Source organism: Zonotrichia leucophrys, chromosome 24, assembly GCF_028769735.1.
Source record: "Zonotrichia leucophrys gambelii isolate GWCS_2022_RI chromosome 24, RI_Zleu_2.0, whole genome shotgun sequence".
Lineage (NCBI taxonomy): Eukaryota > Metazoa > Chordata > Aves > Passeriformes > Passerellidae > Zonotrichia > Zonotrichia leucophrys.
Window position 1 is genome coordinate 930,679 of NC_088193.1, and position 18,556 is coordinate 949,234.

An 18,556-nucleotide genomic window follows, 5' to 3' on the forward strand; every position below is an offset into this window, starting at 1 on the left:
TCACACATCCCTGTGCTGTGGGTCACACATCCCTGTGCTGTGGGTCACACATCATTGTCCTATGGGTCACACACATCCTTGGTGTCTCCCCCATGATGTCCAGTCGCCTTTTCTTGCCTGGGACAGGCCAGGTTTGTGCTGGCAGCAGCAGTGCCCGGGTGAAGCTGCAGGGTGGGACCCGTGCAGGCTCTGATGGGCTTTTCCTCTCAGCTTTCCAAGGCATCCGGGGTCAGTGGCTGTGAGCAGGACCTGCCAGTGTCCAGGAGCTCCGACCATGAGGTGCCTCAGCTGCTGGTGAGTCACCAAAATCTCCTTTTCCTCCTCTTCCTCCTTTTCTCCTCCTTTTCTCCTTCTTTTCCTCCTTTTCTCCTTCTTTTTTCCTCCTTTTTCTCCTTTTTTCTCCTTTTTCTCATTTTTCTCCTTTTTCCTCCTTTTTTTCTCTTTTTTCCTCCCTTTTCTCCTCTTTTTTCTTCCTTTTTTTTCTCCTTTTTTCCTCCTTTTTTCCTCCTTTTTTCCTCCTTTTTTCCTCCTTTTCCTCCTTTTTCCCTGGGTGTGGGCTCCAGCTTGCCCTGGCATGGTGCAGTGCCCATCTCTGCAGTGCCCACTCTGCAGTGCCCACTCTGCTGCCATGGGGTGCTGAGGGGGTTCTGAGCTGTGCTGGGACGTTGCTGTCAGCATCTCTGCTTGCCCATCCCACACTGATCCTTTCTGCCTTCTCTTTTAGGGCTTGGACGCCAAGAGCCAGCTGTGCCAGGAGGGTCTGGGTGTGGGGACGGTGCCCCCTGATCTGGACAGCCCCAGGAGCAAGGTCAGGGCTGTGTGGGGGATCAGGGGGGCTCTGGGGCACTGTGGTGCTGTCAGTGAGGGCCCTGCAGAGCTGAACAGGGCTGCTCTCCTTTCTTCTTTTGTATTTGTCCTTTTCTTTCTCCTAAGCAGATGGGAAGGATTTGTGTGGCAGAACACGATAGAATCAATGGGAGGAAAAGGAGGTTAACTCCCTCTGACAGATTTTGGTAGAGGGAAGCTTATTTTTAAGCATTTGGTTGCCTTGCCTGCTCTAATGCAGGGGGGAAAGGGGCTCCTTTCAGTGGGTCTGTGGCACGTGTGTGCACATGCCTGTGTCAGCCTGGCATTGCTGAGATCTCTGCTCCATCCTTGTCCTCTCAGCATGGCTCTGAGCTGCTTTGCTCAGCCCCACGTTCCTCTGGAGCCCTCCCAGCCCATCTCCAGCTGGGGCTCCTCAGCCTTGCCCTGACTGTGGCACATCAGCTGCTCTGAGGTGGCACAGTGCCACCTGTCCAGCAGGGAGGAGCAATCCTGTCTGCAGAGCACACCTGTGCTCCCGTGCCCAATAATGAGCACAAGCAGATGTGAAGGGAAAACAAAACTCCTCTGCTCCCTGCCCGGCTCTGAGCATGCCAGTGCTGCTGGGGGCAGGCACGGTGGGTTTGTTACAGCCCTGCCCGGGCAGAGCTGGGTGTGAAATGCAGCTCCCTGCAGAACTGCAGCTGCTCCTTTGTGTCTGTGCTCACAGGCTGGGCTGCTCCGTGTGAGGGGCTGGCCTTGCTTTGAGTTCAATGGCAAAATATCCTGTTCCAAAAAATACAAATAAAAATAAAAGGCACCTCTGGCAGCTCTGTGAGCACAGAACTGGAGGGGGTTTGTCGGTGTGATTTGGCAGGAGCTGTGGTGGTGCAGAGGCTCTGTGGGATGTGTCCTGCTGGACCTGGGAGAGGGGAGGCTGCTCCTTTCCCCTTTTCCCTTTTCCCTTTTTCCTTTTCCTTTTCCTTTTCCTTTTCCTTTTCCTTTTCCTTTTCCTTTTCCTTTTCCTTTTCCTTTTCCTTTCCCTCTCTCTTTCCCTTTCCCCTTTCCCCTTTCCCTTTCCCCTTTCCCTTTCCCTTTCCCTTTCCCTTTCCCTTTCCCTTTCCCTTTCCCTTTCCCTTTTTCCCTTTTCCCTTGCCCAGATTGGAGGTTCAAGAAGCAGAACTGTGAAACCACACAATATCCCAAGCTGGAAGGAACCCACAAACACCATCCAAGTCGAGCTCCTGGCCCCACAGGGACACCCCAAACCCCCCCCGTGCCCTGTGAGTGCTCTGTGCCCATTCCCTGGGGAGCCTGGGCAGTGCCAGAGCCCCAGGACAAGGGCAGAGCTGTGCCAGGTGCTCAGTGCTGGCACCTTGCAGCAGGATCTGAGCTGATGTCAGACGGTCCCGCGGGGTCTGGGCTGTGCACAGGGAGGAGCTGGCCCAGGATCTGTCATTGCTGTGTTCACACAGCTGGTTCTGTGTCTGCAGCATGTGAAGGGTCCTCGGGGGATGCAGCTGGGCAGAAAACTGAGCTGGGGTTGCAGAAAACTGAGCTGCTGGGGCTGCAGAGATCCTGGGCAAGGATCTGACAATTCCACAGGCAGGGCTTAAAATCTGCCCTCGTTCCCTGCAGATGGGGGCTGTCCTCACCTTCCCAACGTGTCCTGAGGCTCCTGCAGCCTGTGGTTCCAAGGGAGGGAATCACAGGGAAGGCAGCAGGAGCTCCAGGGCTCAGAGTTCCCTGTGAGCAGTTCCCAATCAGGAGCTCCAGGGCTCGGAGCAATTCCTTGTGAGCAGTTCCCCGTAGGATCCCTGTTCCTGGCTCAGAGCAGTTCCCAGTCAGGATCCCTGTGCCCAGGCTCAGAGCAGTTCCTTGTGAGCAGTTCCCAATCAGGATCCCTCTGAACTCAGAGCAGTTCCCTGTGAGCAGTTCCCCTGTAGGATCCCTGTTCCTGGCTCAGAGCAGTTCCCTGTGAGCAGTTCCCAGTCAGGATCCCTGTGCCCAGGCTCAGAGCAGTTCCCTGTGAGCAGATCCCCTGTAGGATCCCTGTTCAGGGGCTCAGAGCAGTTCCCAATCAGGATCCCTGTTCAGGGGCTCAGAGCAGTTCCCTGTGAGCAGTTCCCCTGCAGGATCCCTGTTCCTGGCTCAGAGCAGCTCCCCCCTCTCCAGGATGATCCCTGCCCCATTTTTCTGGCTCCTGCCCGTCCCAGGCTGCTCTGGCAGAGCCCATTTGAGCCAGGGGACGTTTGCTGATCTCGGTTCTGGGGAGGTGCAGCCATCAGTCCCAGGGGCAGGAGGGGCTGGCTGGGGGCCCTGCCCAGGCTGACGTGATGGGAGCTGACAGCACTTGCAGGGAACCCTTCTGCCGTTTGCTCTGCTGCACATTTGCATTAATTACTGCGGCGTTAATTCCGCCCTGCCTCGGCCCTGTGCCAGGGGCTGGGCTCACCTGCTGGGATCCCCAAAACCCTGGGAATGGCCCTGCCTGCTTCCCTGGGGCTGACAGGTGAGGGGGGATGTCCTTGCCCTGCTCAGGTGTCCCTGCTGCAGGGACAGAGGGAGCGGGGAGCAGCTGATTATTTCACATTCAGATATTTTCTATTCATATTTCTGGTATTTACTATGCCACAAATGAGCCAACTGGATGCTCAGTGTGCTGCCAGGGGGGCTGGGTTGCTGAGGTGCCCTGGAGTCAGAAATGCCTGGATGGAGACTCTGTGCAGCCCCTCACACCCTGCCCCAGAGCCTGGATGGGAGGCAGAATTGTGGTTTTTGGTCCCAGACAATGCAGCCTCTGCTTCATTGCCACAGCACTCTGTGTGGGGGACATTTCTCTTTTGGGAGATTCCTCTCCTGTGCTTTCCAGAGAGTTCAGGATTGTAAAATGAGCTTCAGGAAAGAAAAGCCAAACCCATATCCCCAGTTCTGAGGGAGTCACAAACTCCACCCTGTTTGCTTTTACCTGCAGGAGCTGGGAGAAGAGGACAAAGACCAAAGCAAAGCCAGTGTGGAGAAGGAGCAAAGGAAAGGAGCAGAAGCTGCTGAGAGGTATGGTACAAACAGGGGCACAAGGGAGGTGTGGGCAGCTCCAGCTCCTGCTGCCCTGCCCTCCTTGCCTTGCTGTGCTCACTGCAGCCTGCCCAGGTGTGCCCAGGTGTGCCCAGGTGTGCCCAGGTGTGCCCTGTGCAGCTCCCCCTGTGCTGCAGCCTCTGCCAGTACCTTGCCCACCTGCCCTGAGCTCACCTGATCTTGTGTGCCCTCTCTTGTGCTGCCCAGTGAGAGGGATCCCAGTGCTGCTGAGACGCCCCTGGAGCCCTGGGGCTCAGAGAATCCCCATGGGGAGGAGCAGCAGGAGGGAGCCCTGGACAGCCTGGTGGACCCCGAGGAGCTGCCTGGCCCACAGAACCTGTAAGGGCTTGGGGTCAGTGCCTGGTGTGTGGCTGTGACTGCTCCTGTCCTCCTGTCCCTCTGTCCCTGGGGTGGCTGCAGCTGGGCTTGGTGGGCACAGCGGGGCTGTGTGCCCATGCCAGCAGCTGTGCCCCTGCCACAGTGCCAGCTGAGCAGCCTGGGCAGGGCCAGGGCAGCAGCTCAGGGCTCCCTGGGATGAGGGGAGCTGCTGCTTTGTCTTTGGGAAAGCCTTTCCCCATGCAGGTGTCACTGTGTCATTTTCCCTCCCTGAGAAACTCCCACACAGAACCTGCTGGGTGAGGCTGAGCTGTGCAAAAAAAGGGTAAAACCCCACAAATTCAGCCCATTTACCGCCACTGGGCACCTTGGGGGCAGTGAAACAGTGGGGTCAGAGCTGAGCCCCTGCCCAGGCTGCTGTTGTGTGCTGCTGTGTGGGTTCCTACCTGCAGCTCAGGGGGTGTGAGCTGCTGAGTCTGCATTGCCATCGGTGACACAGCAGCAGGTGCAGCTGCAGGGATCAGGCAGTGTCCATGGGGACAGGGATCTCTGTTCTCCAGGAGCTGTGTAAATGTCTGTGTGTGTGTGTAAATGTCTGTGTGTGTGTGTGTGCTGGGGCTCCTGTGCAGCACAATCTGGGGCAGAGGAACAAGGTGATGCCCAGGTGGAAGGGGCTGAATGGCTCTGCAGAGCAGCCTGGTAAAGGACACCTGGTGCAAGGGGGGCTCCACGAAGGGGGATTGTTCCAGAGCCCCCTCAGACACTTTGCTGTGCCTTGCTCTTTGTGCTAATGGCTGCAGAAATGACCTTTTCTCTCCTGACTGAGGTGAGGAGCTGGGGCTGTTATTTCCCTGGTTGCTGGCAGGATCCCTCTGCCTTGCCCTGCCAGTCTCACAGCGTGGGGAGACCTTCTTGCTTTGTTCACTAGCAAACAACAAAAATCTTCCTTCCTAGACTAATCTCGATTTTCCCCTCCTTCCCCTTCAGCTTATAATTTTGCTGCTGTCTCTCTGAAAAATACTTAATTAGGACCAGATTGGGTTTGGGTTTTTGGAGTGCTGAGGGCTTTCTGTTGCCTGGAGCTGGCAAATTCCCAGCACACTTCAGGCTGCAATTGCAGAAGGATACCTGGTCCATGAGCAGCAGCAATCCCTGGGCTGGGAGGGATACCTTGGGAGCAGGTACTGATGGATCTGCTCCTGTGCCTGGCAGCCTGGCCAGGGCTTTTCACCAAGCCAGATTTTATTGTCAGATTTTATTTTGGGTGGGCCAAAACCGGAGTTATTTGGGCCTGGGGTGCAGCTGGGCTCATTGATCAGCTGGAGATTCTCTGGAGCCACCAGTGATCCTCAGGGTCCACCTGGGGTCAGCAGTGAAGCTTTTGGAGTAGGTGGCTCTGGGATTGTTGGTTTGGGGTTGATGCTCTGTGGTGGAGGTCACTGCTCTTTTTATGTTTCTCATTTTCTGTCACCCTTTTGCCAAAGGAGCTCTTTGTCTTTGGTAGGGAACCTGAGAAGGACATGGAGCAGTCCTTGAGCCAGCCTCCCGATGAATCCCTGGAGGAAATCGTCAGGGAGGTGGAGACAGAGCTGGAGCAAGAGGAAATACATTTATTTCCAGCAAAGGAGGAGAAAACCCAGCGATTCCAGGAGGAGATGAGGCAGGAGGAGGAGGAGGAAGCTGAAAAGCTTCATCAGCAAAAAGAAAAGCCCCTCAGGTACTTTCCTTTTTTACTCCATCTCCTGCAAGCCTTTCCAAGGGGGATTTCAGTGCTGCTGTAGGCACCACTGGGAATGGGGCAGAGCTGGGGAAGGAGCAGGATCAGGGCTCTCAGGGAGGAGGAGGAGGAAGGACAGGCATTGGGTCAGGGCTCATCAGGAAGATGCAGAAATGGCACCTGAAGGGGAAAAAAAAAGTGTAGCAAAAGGGTGTAATATGGAAATGTGGAGCTTCCAGATGTGCTAATGCATCCAGGTACCTTGCCTGGGAGCCTGCATGCATTTAGTGAGAGTGGATTTCACTCACCTGCAAAAAAAACCCAAAAATCCCCAAAAGAAGTGTAAACTGTGATGAGATAGCAAGTTTGAAACCCACACTGCTCAGGGCTGGTGCTGGGGCTGCATCTCCTGTGCCAGCAGCAGGTCCTGCAGGTGTGGGGGGAATTAATGTGTCACCCCAGCTGAGCTGGAGCCCTTGGACAGGGGACTGGGGGATACTGAACCCATTTCCTTTGGTTTTATTTTCTGTCAGCGCTCCAGAAGAAGATTTAGCAAAGCCTGAGCAGGAAGAGCAAGAGCTGCTGCTCAGAGAGGAAAAAGCCCAGAGGCTGGAGGAGCTGCGAGCCCAAATGGCCTCAGAGCTGGAGGCAGAGGAGCAGAGGATGAGGTGGGAGGTTCTGCTGCCCCTCCTGGGCTGTGCAGGGCTGCTTTGGGAGGGCAGGGCTGAGCCCCCTGCATGGATCCCATGCCTGTGCTCTGTCCCACACCCAGCAGGGCCGAGCAGGAGGCCAGGCTGCAGCAGCTCAGGGACGAGTGGCAGTCCCAGCAGCTGCTGGAGCAGGAGAGGCTGCAGAGGCAGCAGCAGCTTGCCCTGGAGGAGATGAGGCTGGCAGCAGAGGAGGCCCAGCAGAAGGAGATGGGCGAGCTGGAGCAGGAGCAGGAGGAGTTCCTGAGCCAGCTCAGGGACAGGCTGGACAGGGAGAAGAAGAAGGTGAGATCCTTATGGCCAGGCTGAGCCATTCCTGGCTGGCAGGGCAGTGCCAGGTGTGGGGTTAACTCACACCTGCAGGGTTTGGGGACAGCTCTCTTAGGGCAGGTGCCAGGGCTGTTGGGGGCACAGGGAGGTGGGCAGGAGGGCTCCCCAGTTGTTATTGATTAACTAACAATTACTGCAATGGCCACTCTGCATCTGAAGACAAGGTGAGGATCGCTGTGTGTGTCCCCAGCCCTGTTATCAGATCAGAACTGAGCTGAGCCTTTATCAGCTGCCAGCCCCTCTCTGGCTGCTGGTTCAGCCCTGCAGGGACCTGGGCAGCCCCTTGGTTGGGCATTTCCAGTCCCTGCAGCCCAGCATGACTGGGATTCATGGAGAACCATGGAGGGAAAGCACAGAGGGAGTGAAGGCACCTGCAGTGATCCCGTTTGGAGGGAGGGGAGGTCACTGCTGTGCCTTTTGGTGCTTTTGGACAGGGTTTAATTGCAAATGCACCTCACCCCCACACGCAGAGCTTTCCCAGCAGACTGTTGTGCTCGTGTTTGTGCAGGCAGCAGAGGAGCTGGAGGAACAGAGTGCCAGGGAGCTCCAGCAGCTGAGGGCTGCAGCCGAGGAGAAGCACCGTGAGGTGAGGATGGTGTCCTCAGAATGTCAATGGCTGGCTTTTATTTTTCCCCTCATGCTGTCACCAGAGGTGGCCAGGGAGGGTGGCATTAGTTTTTTCCCCCCTCCCTGGCTGTGTTTCTGGTCTGGCTCAGCTGCAGGCAGGGCTGGTGGGGCTGGGGAGGGCATGGGATGGATCCTGTGCAGAGGCTGAGGAGTCTCTGTGGGTGCCTTTCCTGCCAGGTCATTGCCAGCCTGCAGGCCCAGCTGGCAGAGGCACAGAGCAGCCAGGAGGCCCAGCTACGTGAGGAGCTGCAGAGGGCAGACCAGAAAGTGCAGGAAAAAGCCCTAAAAGTGAAGGAATACGAGCGTGAGGTGAGTGGTGGCTCTGTGCTGAGGGTTCTTCACGTTTTCAGGTGTGGGGAGAGCTCTGGGTGCCCACATCCCTGCCTTGGGGGGCAGGACATCTCCCAGCATCTCACCTCAATGGGGTGAAGGCTTTGTGCACCTCAGGACACAGTCCCTGATGCTGTGACCGTGTTCACAGGGGTCTGAGGATGAGGGAAGAGATGAGGATATGACTCCATGTTTTAGAAGGCTGATTTATTATTTTATGATATACATTATATTAAAACTATACTAAAAGAATAGAAGAAAGGATTTCATCAGAAGGCTAGCTAAGAATAGAAAAAGAAGAAATGATAACAAAGGCTTGTGATTGACAGAGACAGTCCGGACAGCCAGACTGATTGGTCATTAATTAGAAACAACCACATGAGCCCAATCACAGATGCACCTGTTGCATTCCACAGCAGCAGATAACCATTGTTTGCATTTTGTTCCTGAGGCCTCCCAGCTTCTCAGGAGGAAAACTCCTGAGGAAAGGATTTTCCATAGAAGTTGTCTGTGACACTGATCCCGCTGTGCCCTGGGCTGGGTGGGGGGCTGGTTTTGGGGACCCCACTCCGGTGCAGTGCTGCAGCTCAGGGGAGCCCCTTTCCCTGCCCCCCCTGCAGCTCAGCGAGCTGATGGGCGACAGACGGCGGGAGGTGGAGAAGGAGCACGAGAGGAGGATGGAGAGGATGAGAGATGAGCACAGGGAGGCCCTGGGGCGGATCCAGCAGCACTTCGAGGAGGAGGTACTGCCTGGGGGGCTGCACTTGCACTGGGTGCTGTGTGTCCAGCTGGAGATCCCTTTGTGTCCATGCTGCATTTCTGGGGATCCCTGCATGTCCATGCTGTATTTCTGGAGATCCCTTTGTGTCCATGCTGCATTTCTGGGGATCCCTCCCTGTCCATGCTGCATTTCTGGGGGTCCCTGTGTGTCCATGCTGGGGATCCCTGTGTGTCCGTGCTGTATTTCTGGAGATCCCTGCCTGTCCATGCTGCATTTCTGGAGATCCCTGCATGTCCGTGCTGCATTTCTGGAGATCCCTTTGTGTCCATGCTGCATTTCTGGGGATCCCTGCATGTCCATGCTGTATTTCTGGAGATCCCTTTGTGTCCAGCTGGGGATCCCTTTGTGTCCATGCTGCATTTCTGGAGATCCCTGTGTGTCCATGCTGTATTTCTGGTGATTCCTGCATGTCCGTGCTGCATTTCTGGAGATCCCTGTGTGTCCATGCTGGAGATCCCTGCCTGTCCATGCTGCATTTCTGGAGATCCCTGCATGTCCGTGCTGCATTTCTGGAGATCCCTGCCTGTCCATGCTGCATTTCTGGGGATCCCTGTGTGTCCATGCTGGTGATCCCTGCCTGTCCGTGCTGCATTGCTGGTGATCCCTGCCTGTCCGTGCTGCATTGCTGGGGGTCCCTGTGCCTCACAGAGGTGTTCCCCTGCCCCCCGGGCTGGCAGGAGCGCCGGCAGAGGTCGGAGCTGCTGGAGGGGCTGCGCAGCGAGGCCGCGCGGCTGCGGCAGCTCCACGACACCGAGCTGCAGCGGCTGCAGGCGGAGCTGGAGGGGAGGCTGGCGGCCCTGCAGCAGAGGCACAGGGAGAAGGTGAGCAGCAGGCCCTGCCTCTGGGCCCTGGGGCTCCTCGGGGTGCCCTGGAGCCTCCCCACCCTGTCCCCCTGTCTGTCACCAGCACAGAGTGACGGACACGAGTGGCAGGTCACACTTCCCAGCTTGTGTTTTACTGGTGAGGGGGGAGCCTATGCCCTTCTCTTTAACTCAGCTCCCTGTGCAGGAAAGAAAGCTCCAAGATTCAGAGAACGAGCTCGAGATCCGCATGAAGAACATCCAGGCCAGATCAGAGCAGCTCCAGAGCCAGGTGAGTCCTCACAGAGCTCCCCCGACCTGTGCCAGTCCTTGGGCTGGTTCCTCATGGGAGCTGCTCAGGAAAGCTCAGCCAGGGCTTCTGCTGCCATCCCACTGAGAGGTGAAGCTTTGCCACCAGTCAGAGCAGGGCTGAGCATTGCTGGTGTTTGCTGAGCAGGTCTGAGCTCTGGGTTTGCTCAGCGCTTTCTTTGGGGGCAGTGAGAGGGGTCCTGAAGCACACCTGACAACTCTCCTGTTTTGGAATGGTTGTGAGACTCAGGGCTGAGGTGCTGCTCAGCATCAGCAGTGCCCTGGCTCTGACACTGCCCTGCCCTTCCCCTGTGACAGGAGGAGTCCCTGCAGAGGAGGAGGCAGCTGCTGCTGGATGAGGACGGACGGATGCAGCTGGAGAGAGACGTACGGACACCTGGGCTCGAGAGGGGCTGTGCTGCTCTGGGCTGAGGGCACAGGACTGGGGCTTTAGGGAAGCACTGTGCTGGGTGGTGGGTCATTCTGAGATCCCCAAAGAGAACAGTCCTGTTCTCCCAGGATTGGTGTGTGGCTGTGTAGCTCTGGGACCCCGTGAGCTGTGTGCCCCTTGTTTGGCTCTTGGGGCAATGACTGTGAGGGATTGTCACTACAGGACATGAAAGAACACAAGTGCACACCGCTGTTCTCAAGGTGAAGGAAAAAAGGGAAGTTTATTTTCTGACTCTAACATTTATAGTTTTCTAAAAGTGACAGCAGATTGGAGGGTGACAATGCCACCTCTCCAATGACACTGGTCAAACCAACAGTCCATCAACTTTTTCTTCTTCTATAAAGGAATGCAAAACAATGAGTTATTTACAGAAAGCGCGTGAGAAAGTTCACTACAAGAATGTCAACATCAGAAGGCTTAGAAAATGTTAAAAAGCCAGGGTGATAAGGGATGTCCTGTGTTTCTCCCAGGAGGCTGCTCTGGCCTCTCAGCTGCGCCTGGAGGAGAGCAGGAAGGAGCACTGCAGCCTGCTGGAGTCCCTGCGGCAGCTGCGCAGGACCCTGCAGGAGCTGCAGGACCAGAAGGCCGAGCTGGAGGCCCAGGTGGATCTGCTGCAGAGCCGCAGCCAGAGGCTGCACAAACGCATTGGGTGCGTGTGAGGAGTTGCCTCTGATACCCCAAAATCTGCCCTGTGCCCCTGGCAAACCTCCCCACCCTAACCTGGGCCTCTCCCCGACCTCTGAGCTCTGTGCTGGGCCATGTTCCTTCAGAATAATCCTCAGGTGCCCATGGGGGCACAGAGTTCCTGGGGGCTGGTTCTGGATTTTTCATTAACTCAGGGTGTGAATTTCAATTTGCTCCTTCACCTCTGCAGGTCAGGTTTGCCTCCTCCACTCCTGCCTTGGGTGGTTAATGAGGGGCTGTGAGAGGGGCACTGAAATGCAAAGAGGTTTTTCCTGAGGGGGCTGAGCTGCTCAGGAGGGGTGGGAAGCAGTTTGCATGCCCAGCCCTGGTGTTGCCAGCCCTGTGGCCCTTTCCCTGCTGGAATCTGGAGCTCACTCTGGACACCAGTGCAGGCTAATCAAGCGCCTCTGCTGCTGCTTTTTCCTGTGGCAGAGAGCTGGAGGAAGCAATCAGGAGCAAGCAGGAGGCTCTGAAAGAACTGGAGGCAGAAGAAAGTGTGGAATCTCCAAGAAAGAAAGCTGAGCTCTGTGTTGAAGACCTGAGAGAAGCTCCTCAAGCTGTGAGTAAAGCAGCCTGTGAAGGTGTTTGCCTTGCGAGATCTGAGGCTGAAACTCCCTTGAAAATCCCAGCATTTGTTCCTCCTGTTTGAAACCATTTGAGGTGCAGAGATGGATTTCTCTTTGCTGGTGTGTTCAGTAGTATTTGCAGATGTCTGTCTATTATTAGTGGGTGGAGAGGAGTGTGGGGTACTCAGATCAAAAGCAGGGACAGAAATGCCTTTGTTTCCCTCAAGAGCCACATCAGGAACATCCCTGGTGCTGTGCTCGATCTGGGCAGTGCCATGGTGATGTCAGTGGATCCTTAGGGGCCTGGCCCTGTGTTTCCCCCATAAACATTTGGTTTTTGCAATGTGTCACCCCCAGCACTCATCCAGAGAGCCTTCCCCAGCCTCCCAGAGCCCCGAGGAGAGCGAGCTGCAGCTGGACCGGTGAGATCCCGTGCCGGGAGAGCTCCTGCTCTGTGCTGGGTGTGCCCAGCAGGCACTGAGCCCGTTTGGGGCTGCTGTGTGAGCTGGGCAGCAGCGCAGGGAGCCAGCACAGCCCTCCTTTCCCCCCAGAGTGCAGAGCTTCCTCTCGGCCGAGGGGCAGTCCCTGCGCAGCGCCAAGGAGTTCCTGCAGCGCCAGAGCCGCTCCCTGCGCCGGCGCCAATCGGCGCTCAGGGCTGCCAGCCTGCAGTGGCACCAGCACCTGCACAGGGCCCAGGGGGCCGAGCAGGGACCCCACAGCTCCCAGCTCCTGCAGGGAGTGCGCCAGAACCTGCAGGAGGTGAGCCCTGGGCACTGCCTGAGCCTGGGTGTTGGGGGTCACAGAGCGCCCGCAGCCCTGGCATCAGCTCCTGGTGCTGGGGTGGGCTGGGGGACCCTGGGCTTGGGGACCCTCTTGGTGAGGGCTTGGGGACCCTGTTGGTGTGGGCTTGGGGACCCGGTTGGTGTGGGTTTGGTGACCTTCTTGGTGTGCGTTTGGTGACCCTGGGCTTGGGGATCCTCTTGGATGGGGGCTTGGTGTCCCTGTTGGTGTGGCCTTGGGGACCCTTTTGGATGGGGGCTTGGGGACCCTGGGCTTGGGATCCCTCTTGCTGTGGGTTTGGTGACCCTGGGCTTGGGATCCCTCTTGGATGGGGGCTAGGGGACCCTCTTGGATGAGGGTTTGGGGACTCTTTTGGTGTGGGCTTGAGGACTCTCTTGGATGAGGGTTTGGAGGTGAAAGCTCCTTTTCCTCGGGCTGAGCCTGCTCTGAGCCATGTGCTCACTGTGATGTGCACACCCCTTCCCACACTCTCTTGGGCTTGGAGGGATTTCACTGCAGCAGCGCTGAGCAGAGTGAGGTGGTGGCACTCACCCCAGCTGCTGGCAGGGATTATTTCAGTCATTGCTGTTTGATTTCCCTCCTTGGCATTGGTCTGTGCAGGAGGCAAAGGAGCTGGACAAGATGAAGTCAGCCATGCACAAAGGACAGGTGCTGCTGAAGAAGAAGGAGGAGAAGCTCAGCCAGCTGGAGTGCTCGCTGCTGGAGGAGGTAAACTCTCCTGGTGCTGGCAGCAGAGCTGGATTGTGGATCCATTCTGTGTGAGAGCACCAGAGGCTGCTGAGTGTGTGGCTGCAGCTTGGAAGGGCTGCATGGATTGAGCCTGGAGAAAATGGGCAGGTGACCTCCTGTGAGCTGGGATGGAGCCTGCTCTCCTGACCAGAGCAAACCTTGCAGCCTTTGGCTCTGCCATGAGCCTCAGGCAGGGCAGCAGCAGCTGCAGCAGAACCAGAGCTTTGCTGGTCAAACTGCTGCCCTTGGCACAGAGAGCCCAGGCCTGCAGGAGCTGTGGGGTTATTTACAGCACAGCCTCCTGCTTCACGTGGTGCTGCCTTTGGCCTCTGCACCCTGAGAGCCAGAGCAGTCTCTGGGCAGTCAGGCTGTGCTGTCAGGGGCTGGAGATGAGTTTGCCTTCACTTGACCTGTGCCTGACTGCAGCCCAGCTCTGCAGGCAGATTTCCAGTGGCTTTTGTGTTCCAGGGATGATGCAGCAGCTTTTACTGGCTTTGTTTTCCTGCTCCTGAGCAGCTCTCAGATGAGGACACGCTGAAGAGCTCTGCGTGCAGGAAGGTGGTGACGTTTGATCTGAGCTCCTCTGAGGACACAAACAGCACGGCCAGTGTGAACCTGGGCCAGCCCAGGTGTAAGTGCCCAGCATGGGAGGCTGCAGGCCTGCTCTGCCTTTCCCTCTCACCTCTCTGCTGTGTCCAGGGCAGGTCTGGCACTGCTCTGTGTCCCACCCCTGGTTGCAAAACTCATTTCCTGCCTTAGTGGCCGATAAGAGGGATGGGATCTGTGGGTGAACCTGCCTGTTAGATCTCTGTGGATTATAAAACCTCTCTGGTTTCCCTCTGATCCTGCAGATCTCTATTGCTCTTCTGCAGGACTCTGGGCTTCCCCTTTCTCCCACCATGGCAGGAGAAGCTGCTGCCACTCCCTCTGTGCTGCTCTGCTTTCTCTCGGGCTGTGCTTGCCTGGAGTGGTGCTGGGGGAGGAAGGGCAGGCAGGCAGCAGGGCTGGTTCCTTGCACACGGGCTGCTCCTGTCAGGGCTGCTCTCTGATCCCTTCCTTCCCCTTTGTTCCTCCAGCTGACCTGAGGGTGGATGTGTGGCCCGTGCTGCAGCAGGACAAGATCCAGCACCTGAGGGACTCGGTGCAGAGCATCACCAGCGAGCTCAGCGGGGTCCTGGGGCTCCTGGACTCCCTGAGCCAGCAGCAGCCCCCCCTGCTCACCTCCACGCCCCACCAGGGCATCCCCCTCCCCAGCCACCCCTCCTTGGCCGGCCTGGGGGGCAGCAGCTCCCTGGGGAACCCCCCCAGGGTGTCCCCCCTGCACCAGTGGGGCCGGGGCAGCAGGGCCAGCTCCAGTTACCCCATGCCAGGGCAGTCAGTGGACAGCATGCTGGCAGAGAAATGGCACAGGTATTTCCCAGGTGAGTCTCCTGGCCTCACCCCACCTGCTTTGCTGGTTTTGTCTCAGGCTTCCAGGGCTGGGGAGCACTGGTGCTGCTTAGGAAGGGTGCTAAGGGGATAAGGGATGAGCAGCTCCCTCCAGAAGTGCAGCATGGGGCTGATCCTGTCCTCCTGCTCTTTAATAACCAAGGGAGCAGCAAAGGGGGAGCCAGCACTGTGTCCTTGGGGTCCTTGTGGGGCAAAGTGCCTGTGGTGCAGGAGAGCACACCCAGGCAGAAATGTGGATTTTGTGGGACTCCTGTGTTTCATGTCTGTTTTGCAGAAATGTGTATTTTTAGGGCTCTGTGTTTCACGTCTGTCTTGCAGAAATGTGGATTTTGTGGGCTCTGTGTTTCATGTTTGTTTGGGAGGCAGAAATGTGGATTTTTGGGCTCTGTGTTTCATGTCTGTCTTGCAGAAATGTGGATTTTTTGGGCTCTGTGTTTCATGTCTGTTTTTGCCGAAATGTGGAATTTTGGGGCTCTGTGTTTCATGTCTGTCTTGCAGAAATGTGGATTTTGTTTCATGTCTGTTTTGCAGGTGGGTTCTCGTGGCTCGGTGGGACTTCTGTGCCCCTGGACACCAAGCTGGGCTATGTCCCTGCAGAGTAAGGACTTTTCCCTTGAGTTGCCCTGTGCTGCTTTGTTTCTCTGCACTCATTATTGGTCACTCCTCACATAACCAGTAGATTACAATTTGGTAATTACTGTGAACTATTTATTAAGGAGAAAAGGTGAATTATCAGTAGATATATTAGAGGAGGTGTTTTTTTCCTTCAGCAGCCCATCACTTTCTCATCTCTGGGATAATTTCTTCCCAGCCTCTTTTTTCCCCACTTACCCTGTCTCTCTCTCTGCCACAGTGAACAAATCAGGCTCTTCCAGCACTCCAAATTCAGTGAGCCCGAGACAAGGGATATTGAGGGGATGATTGAGAGCAACAAGAAATGGTTGAAAGGCTTCAAGAAGGATTCCAAAGTGTATCTTTTACCTGGCTCTGGTCTTGAGTTGCATTCCTGCTTCCTGCAGGAGGTGGGAGGAGGGTGGCAGGAGGGGTGTGAAATGAAGAACTGAGCAGCAATTTCGAGGCCTTGCCCTCTGTTGCAGTGCCTGGTGCTGCAGGGGTGTTTGGCAGATGGAGCAGGAGTGATCTGAGTGCTGCTGTCTGGGCTGTACCTGAGTGAGGGAGTTTCCCTTCCTTTCCCTGTGTTGTGATGCTCTTAAGGGATGCTGCTCAGCCATAGAGGAGCAGTTGGAGCTGGGAATGTGAGGATTTGAAAATATGGAAGTTTCACTTCCTTTCCCTGCGTTGTGATGGTGTTCAGTGGTGCTACTCAGCCACAGAGGAGCAGTTTGGGCAGGGCATGTGAGGGTTTAAAAATATGGGTTTAAACAGTGCAGAGTGGAGGGTGAGGTGGGCAAGAAGGGGGTCTGGCTTTGCAGGGCTGCTTCTGGTGCCATGGATGGAGCCCTTGGCATGGGCAGGGCCTGCTGGGCAGCCTGGAGGAGGTGAGGGCACCTGGAGAGGAGGTGAGGGCACCTGGAGATGTGTGGCTGGGCCATGGTGGGGCAGGGAGGGCTGGGCTCTCTCCAGCTCTGGTTTGAGGAATCCTGTAGCACAGGGCTGGATGCAGGCAGCAATACCTGTCTGTGCAGTGACCGGGGATGCTCCCAGGGATGCTGTGCTGGGGCTCTGGGTGTCTCCTCAGTGTACACTGATATCAGCAGCACAGCTCCCTGCTGCCCTGAGCGCGGTGTGCCTCTGAATTCCCTGATCCCCCCTAATTCCCTTTGCCTGGGATGGAGCACGGCCTGTGTGCTCTGGGCTGGCTCAGTACCTGTCCTGGCTGGGCTGGCCCTGCTGTGAGCCAGGATTTTCCTTCACCCAGCTGCCAGAGCTCTCTCCCCACGGGCACAGCAGCCCCCGGGCAGCAGCCCCAGCCTCCTGCAGCTGGGGCTGGATGAGAACAGAGAGATCAAGGTGTACCACTACTGACAGGTGGGGTTCCCCTCTGCAGGGAGGGTGGGCTGGGGGCCTGGGCAGGCTCCCCACCATGGGCTGGGCTTTTGGGATCCCCACCTGGCACCTCCACTGTGTCTGTGGCCGTGTCCTTGAAACTGGGTGTTTCTGCAAGAGAGTGGAGGAAGGGGCAAATAGAACTTCCCAGGCGGGCTCTTCTAATCCTGTAATGTGTCCAAATATGCTTTATAGACTGTTTAATCCAGCAGTGACATATCAGGGCTTCAATAAATCAACACTGCCCTCATTGGTATTCCAGCGATGGCAGGGCAGGGCTGTGAATCACAGAGGATTGGAGTTAACTGGTCAAGCGGGAGGATGTGCATCCAGCTGGGGCCCTGCTGGAGGAAATGGGTCAGGGAACGAGCCTGCCCCCATGCCCAGCAGTGCTTGGTGGCAGGTGGGCAGTGCCAGGCGGCCCCCGGCACTTGGGAGCAGCAGGATGGGGGAAAAATCAGGGAATGGCACGTGCTGGCTCCTGGGGAATTTCTGCTTGTTTGGGGTGGGAGATGTGGGAGCTGAGCCAAGAGTGGCAGGTCTGGAGGAGCCCTCCCTGCTCCTCTCATGCCAGGCTGGCCAGAGCTGGGCAGCAAAGCAGCTGCTGCAATTCTGTCCTGTGATGGCAGCAGGAGCAGAGAGGTGAGCCTGTGAGGATTTAAAAATATGGAAGTTTAAAAAAAAATATGGAATAGTTTTAAAAAATATTTTTAAAATATTTTAAATAGTTTTTAAACAAGTTTTTAAACTATTTTAAATAGTTTTTTATTTTTTTTTTTTAATATGGAAGGATTTAAAAATATGGACACGGGGAGGGTCTGTGAAACAAAGCAGCTCCATCCCTGTGATGGCAGCAGGAGCAGGATGGTGGCAGGACATGGCAGGGTCTGTGCAGCTGCTGGTGCTGTGTCCCCTGATGGCAGCAGGAGCAGCAGGATGGTGGCAGGACACAGGGAGGAGCTCCTGTGGGTGCTGGGCATCCTCCATGGTCCCTCCATCCATCCCTTGGTGGGAGAGGGATCCAGCTCAGCAGCTGGGATCGCCTTCATGCACATGTGGGAGCCCCTGCCATGAATGCTGGAGCCCAGAATTGCTCTTTTGCCCCGGAATTGCTGCTCCTGCAGCAGATCCATGGGGATCAGGGCTGTGGGAGGTGGCTGAGGAGTTGGGATGGGCAGCTCCTGGAGCGGCTCCTGGCTCTGCTCACCACGTTCCCCTGGGACACATGCAGAGGGTGTCCCAGCCAGCAGGGATGCTTGGGGCTGGGAGGGGAGGAGCCAGGCTTTCAGGGCACGTGCTGTTTGGTTGTTTGTCAGTATTTGCTCCGAGCTGACTGTGAATATTTGATGCTTTAAGAAGCTGCGGAGCCGCTCGCCCGTCAGGCTGCCGAGGATGCTGCGCTGCAAGGAGCCCATCTGTGAGGAGCCATCTTCAAAGCCTTTCTCCTGACACAGCTGCTGGGGGAGGCTCTGGAGCTGCTGCCCCACATCCCTGTGCTGTGAGAGCCCCCGGGCTGCGTGAGGGTGCCCTGCTCTGCTCCCTGCACACACCCTGAGCCTGGCACGGGCATGTTTACATGCAAATACAAATATGGAAATATATTTTTGATGAACACCATTTTGAAACTCTCTTAAGAATGTATTTATTTTATTTTTCCTTGCTGTTTTTCTAGAGTTTTTGTAATTGCTCATGAATAGCCTTATTCCTTCCTAGGAAAGGAGGGATCCAAGCACAGATATCCCCTCTGTTGCTGGATTGCACAAAGCCCTTCCTGCAGGGATTTTGCTTTTAGTTTACTGCATACTCAGAGGACACAGGGCAGTACTTCCAGTCAGGGGTTTTAGAGGGGACCCCACAGCTGTGGTTGCTGTGGCCCAAGCCATATCACTGAGTCCATTCTGTGTTTTGGGAGCAGCATGCATTAATGGTGCGGGGAAATGCCATTTTTTAAACAATAACTCGGTTTGAAATGTGCTCCTTTTTCCTGTTAAAAGCCGGGATAGCAGCTGTATCTGGTTTTGTATAAATTAAATCAACATGAGCCTGTTTTGTA

At 56.2% G+C, this 18,556-nt stretch overlaps 1 protein-coding gene across 7 annotated transcripts in view; it reads left to right on the forward strand.

Moving 5' to 3' along the window:
- CEP164 (centrosomal protein 164) overlaps window positions 1–18,556 on the forward strand; it is a 28,066-nt gene extending 9,510 nt beyond the window's left edge. For 3 of the 7 annotated variants that reach the window (XM_064731968.1, XM_064731972.1, XM_064731970.1), the window contains 24 exons: window positions 211–294; window positions 725–808; window positions 3,779–3,858; window positions 4,087–4,218; window positions 5,720–5,932; window positions 6,466–6,600; window positions 6,705–6,924; window positions 7,478–7,555; window positions 7,774–7,905; window positions 8,547–8,669; window positions 9,385–9,528; window positions 9,716–9,799; window positions 10,135–10,203; window positions 10,738–10,916; window positions 11,384–11,510; window positions 11,875–11,939; window positions 12,069–12,276; window positions 12,919–13,026; window positions 13,564–13,678; window positions 14,124–14,468; window positions 15,028–15,094; window positions 15,350–15,466; window positions 16,383–16,485; window positions 17,860–18,556. In XM_064731968.1, coding sequence (XP_064588038.1) covers window positions 211–294; window positions 725–808; window positions 3,779–3,858; window positions 4,087–4,218; window positions 5,720–5,932; window positions 6,466–6,600; window positions 6,705–6,924; window positions 7,478–7,555; window positions 7,774–7,905; window positions 8,547–8,669; window positions 9,385–9,528; window positions 9,716–9,799; window positions 10,135–10,203; window positions 10,738–10,916; window positions 11,384–11,510; window positions 11,875–11,939; window positions 12,069–12,276; window positions 12,919–13,026; window positions 13,564–13,678; window positions 14,124–14,468; window positions 15,028–15,094; window positions 15,350–15,466; window positions 16,383–16,482 — 3,009 coding nt within the window. In that variant the 3' untranslated portion in view covers window positions 16,483–16,485; window positions 17,860–18,556. The other 4 variants (XM_064731966.1, XM_064731967.1, XM_064731969.1 and 1 more) reach the window with 4 other exon arrangements.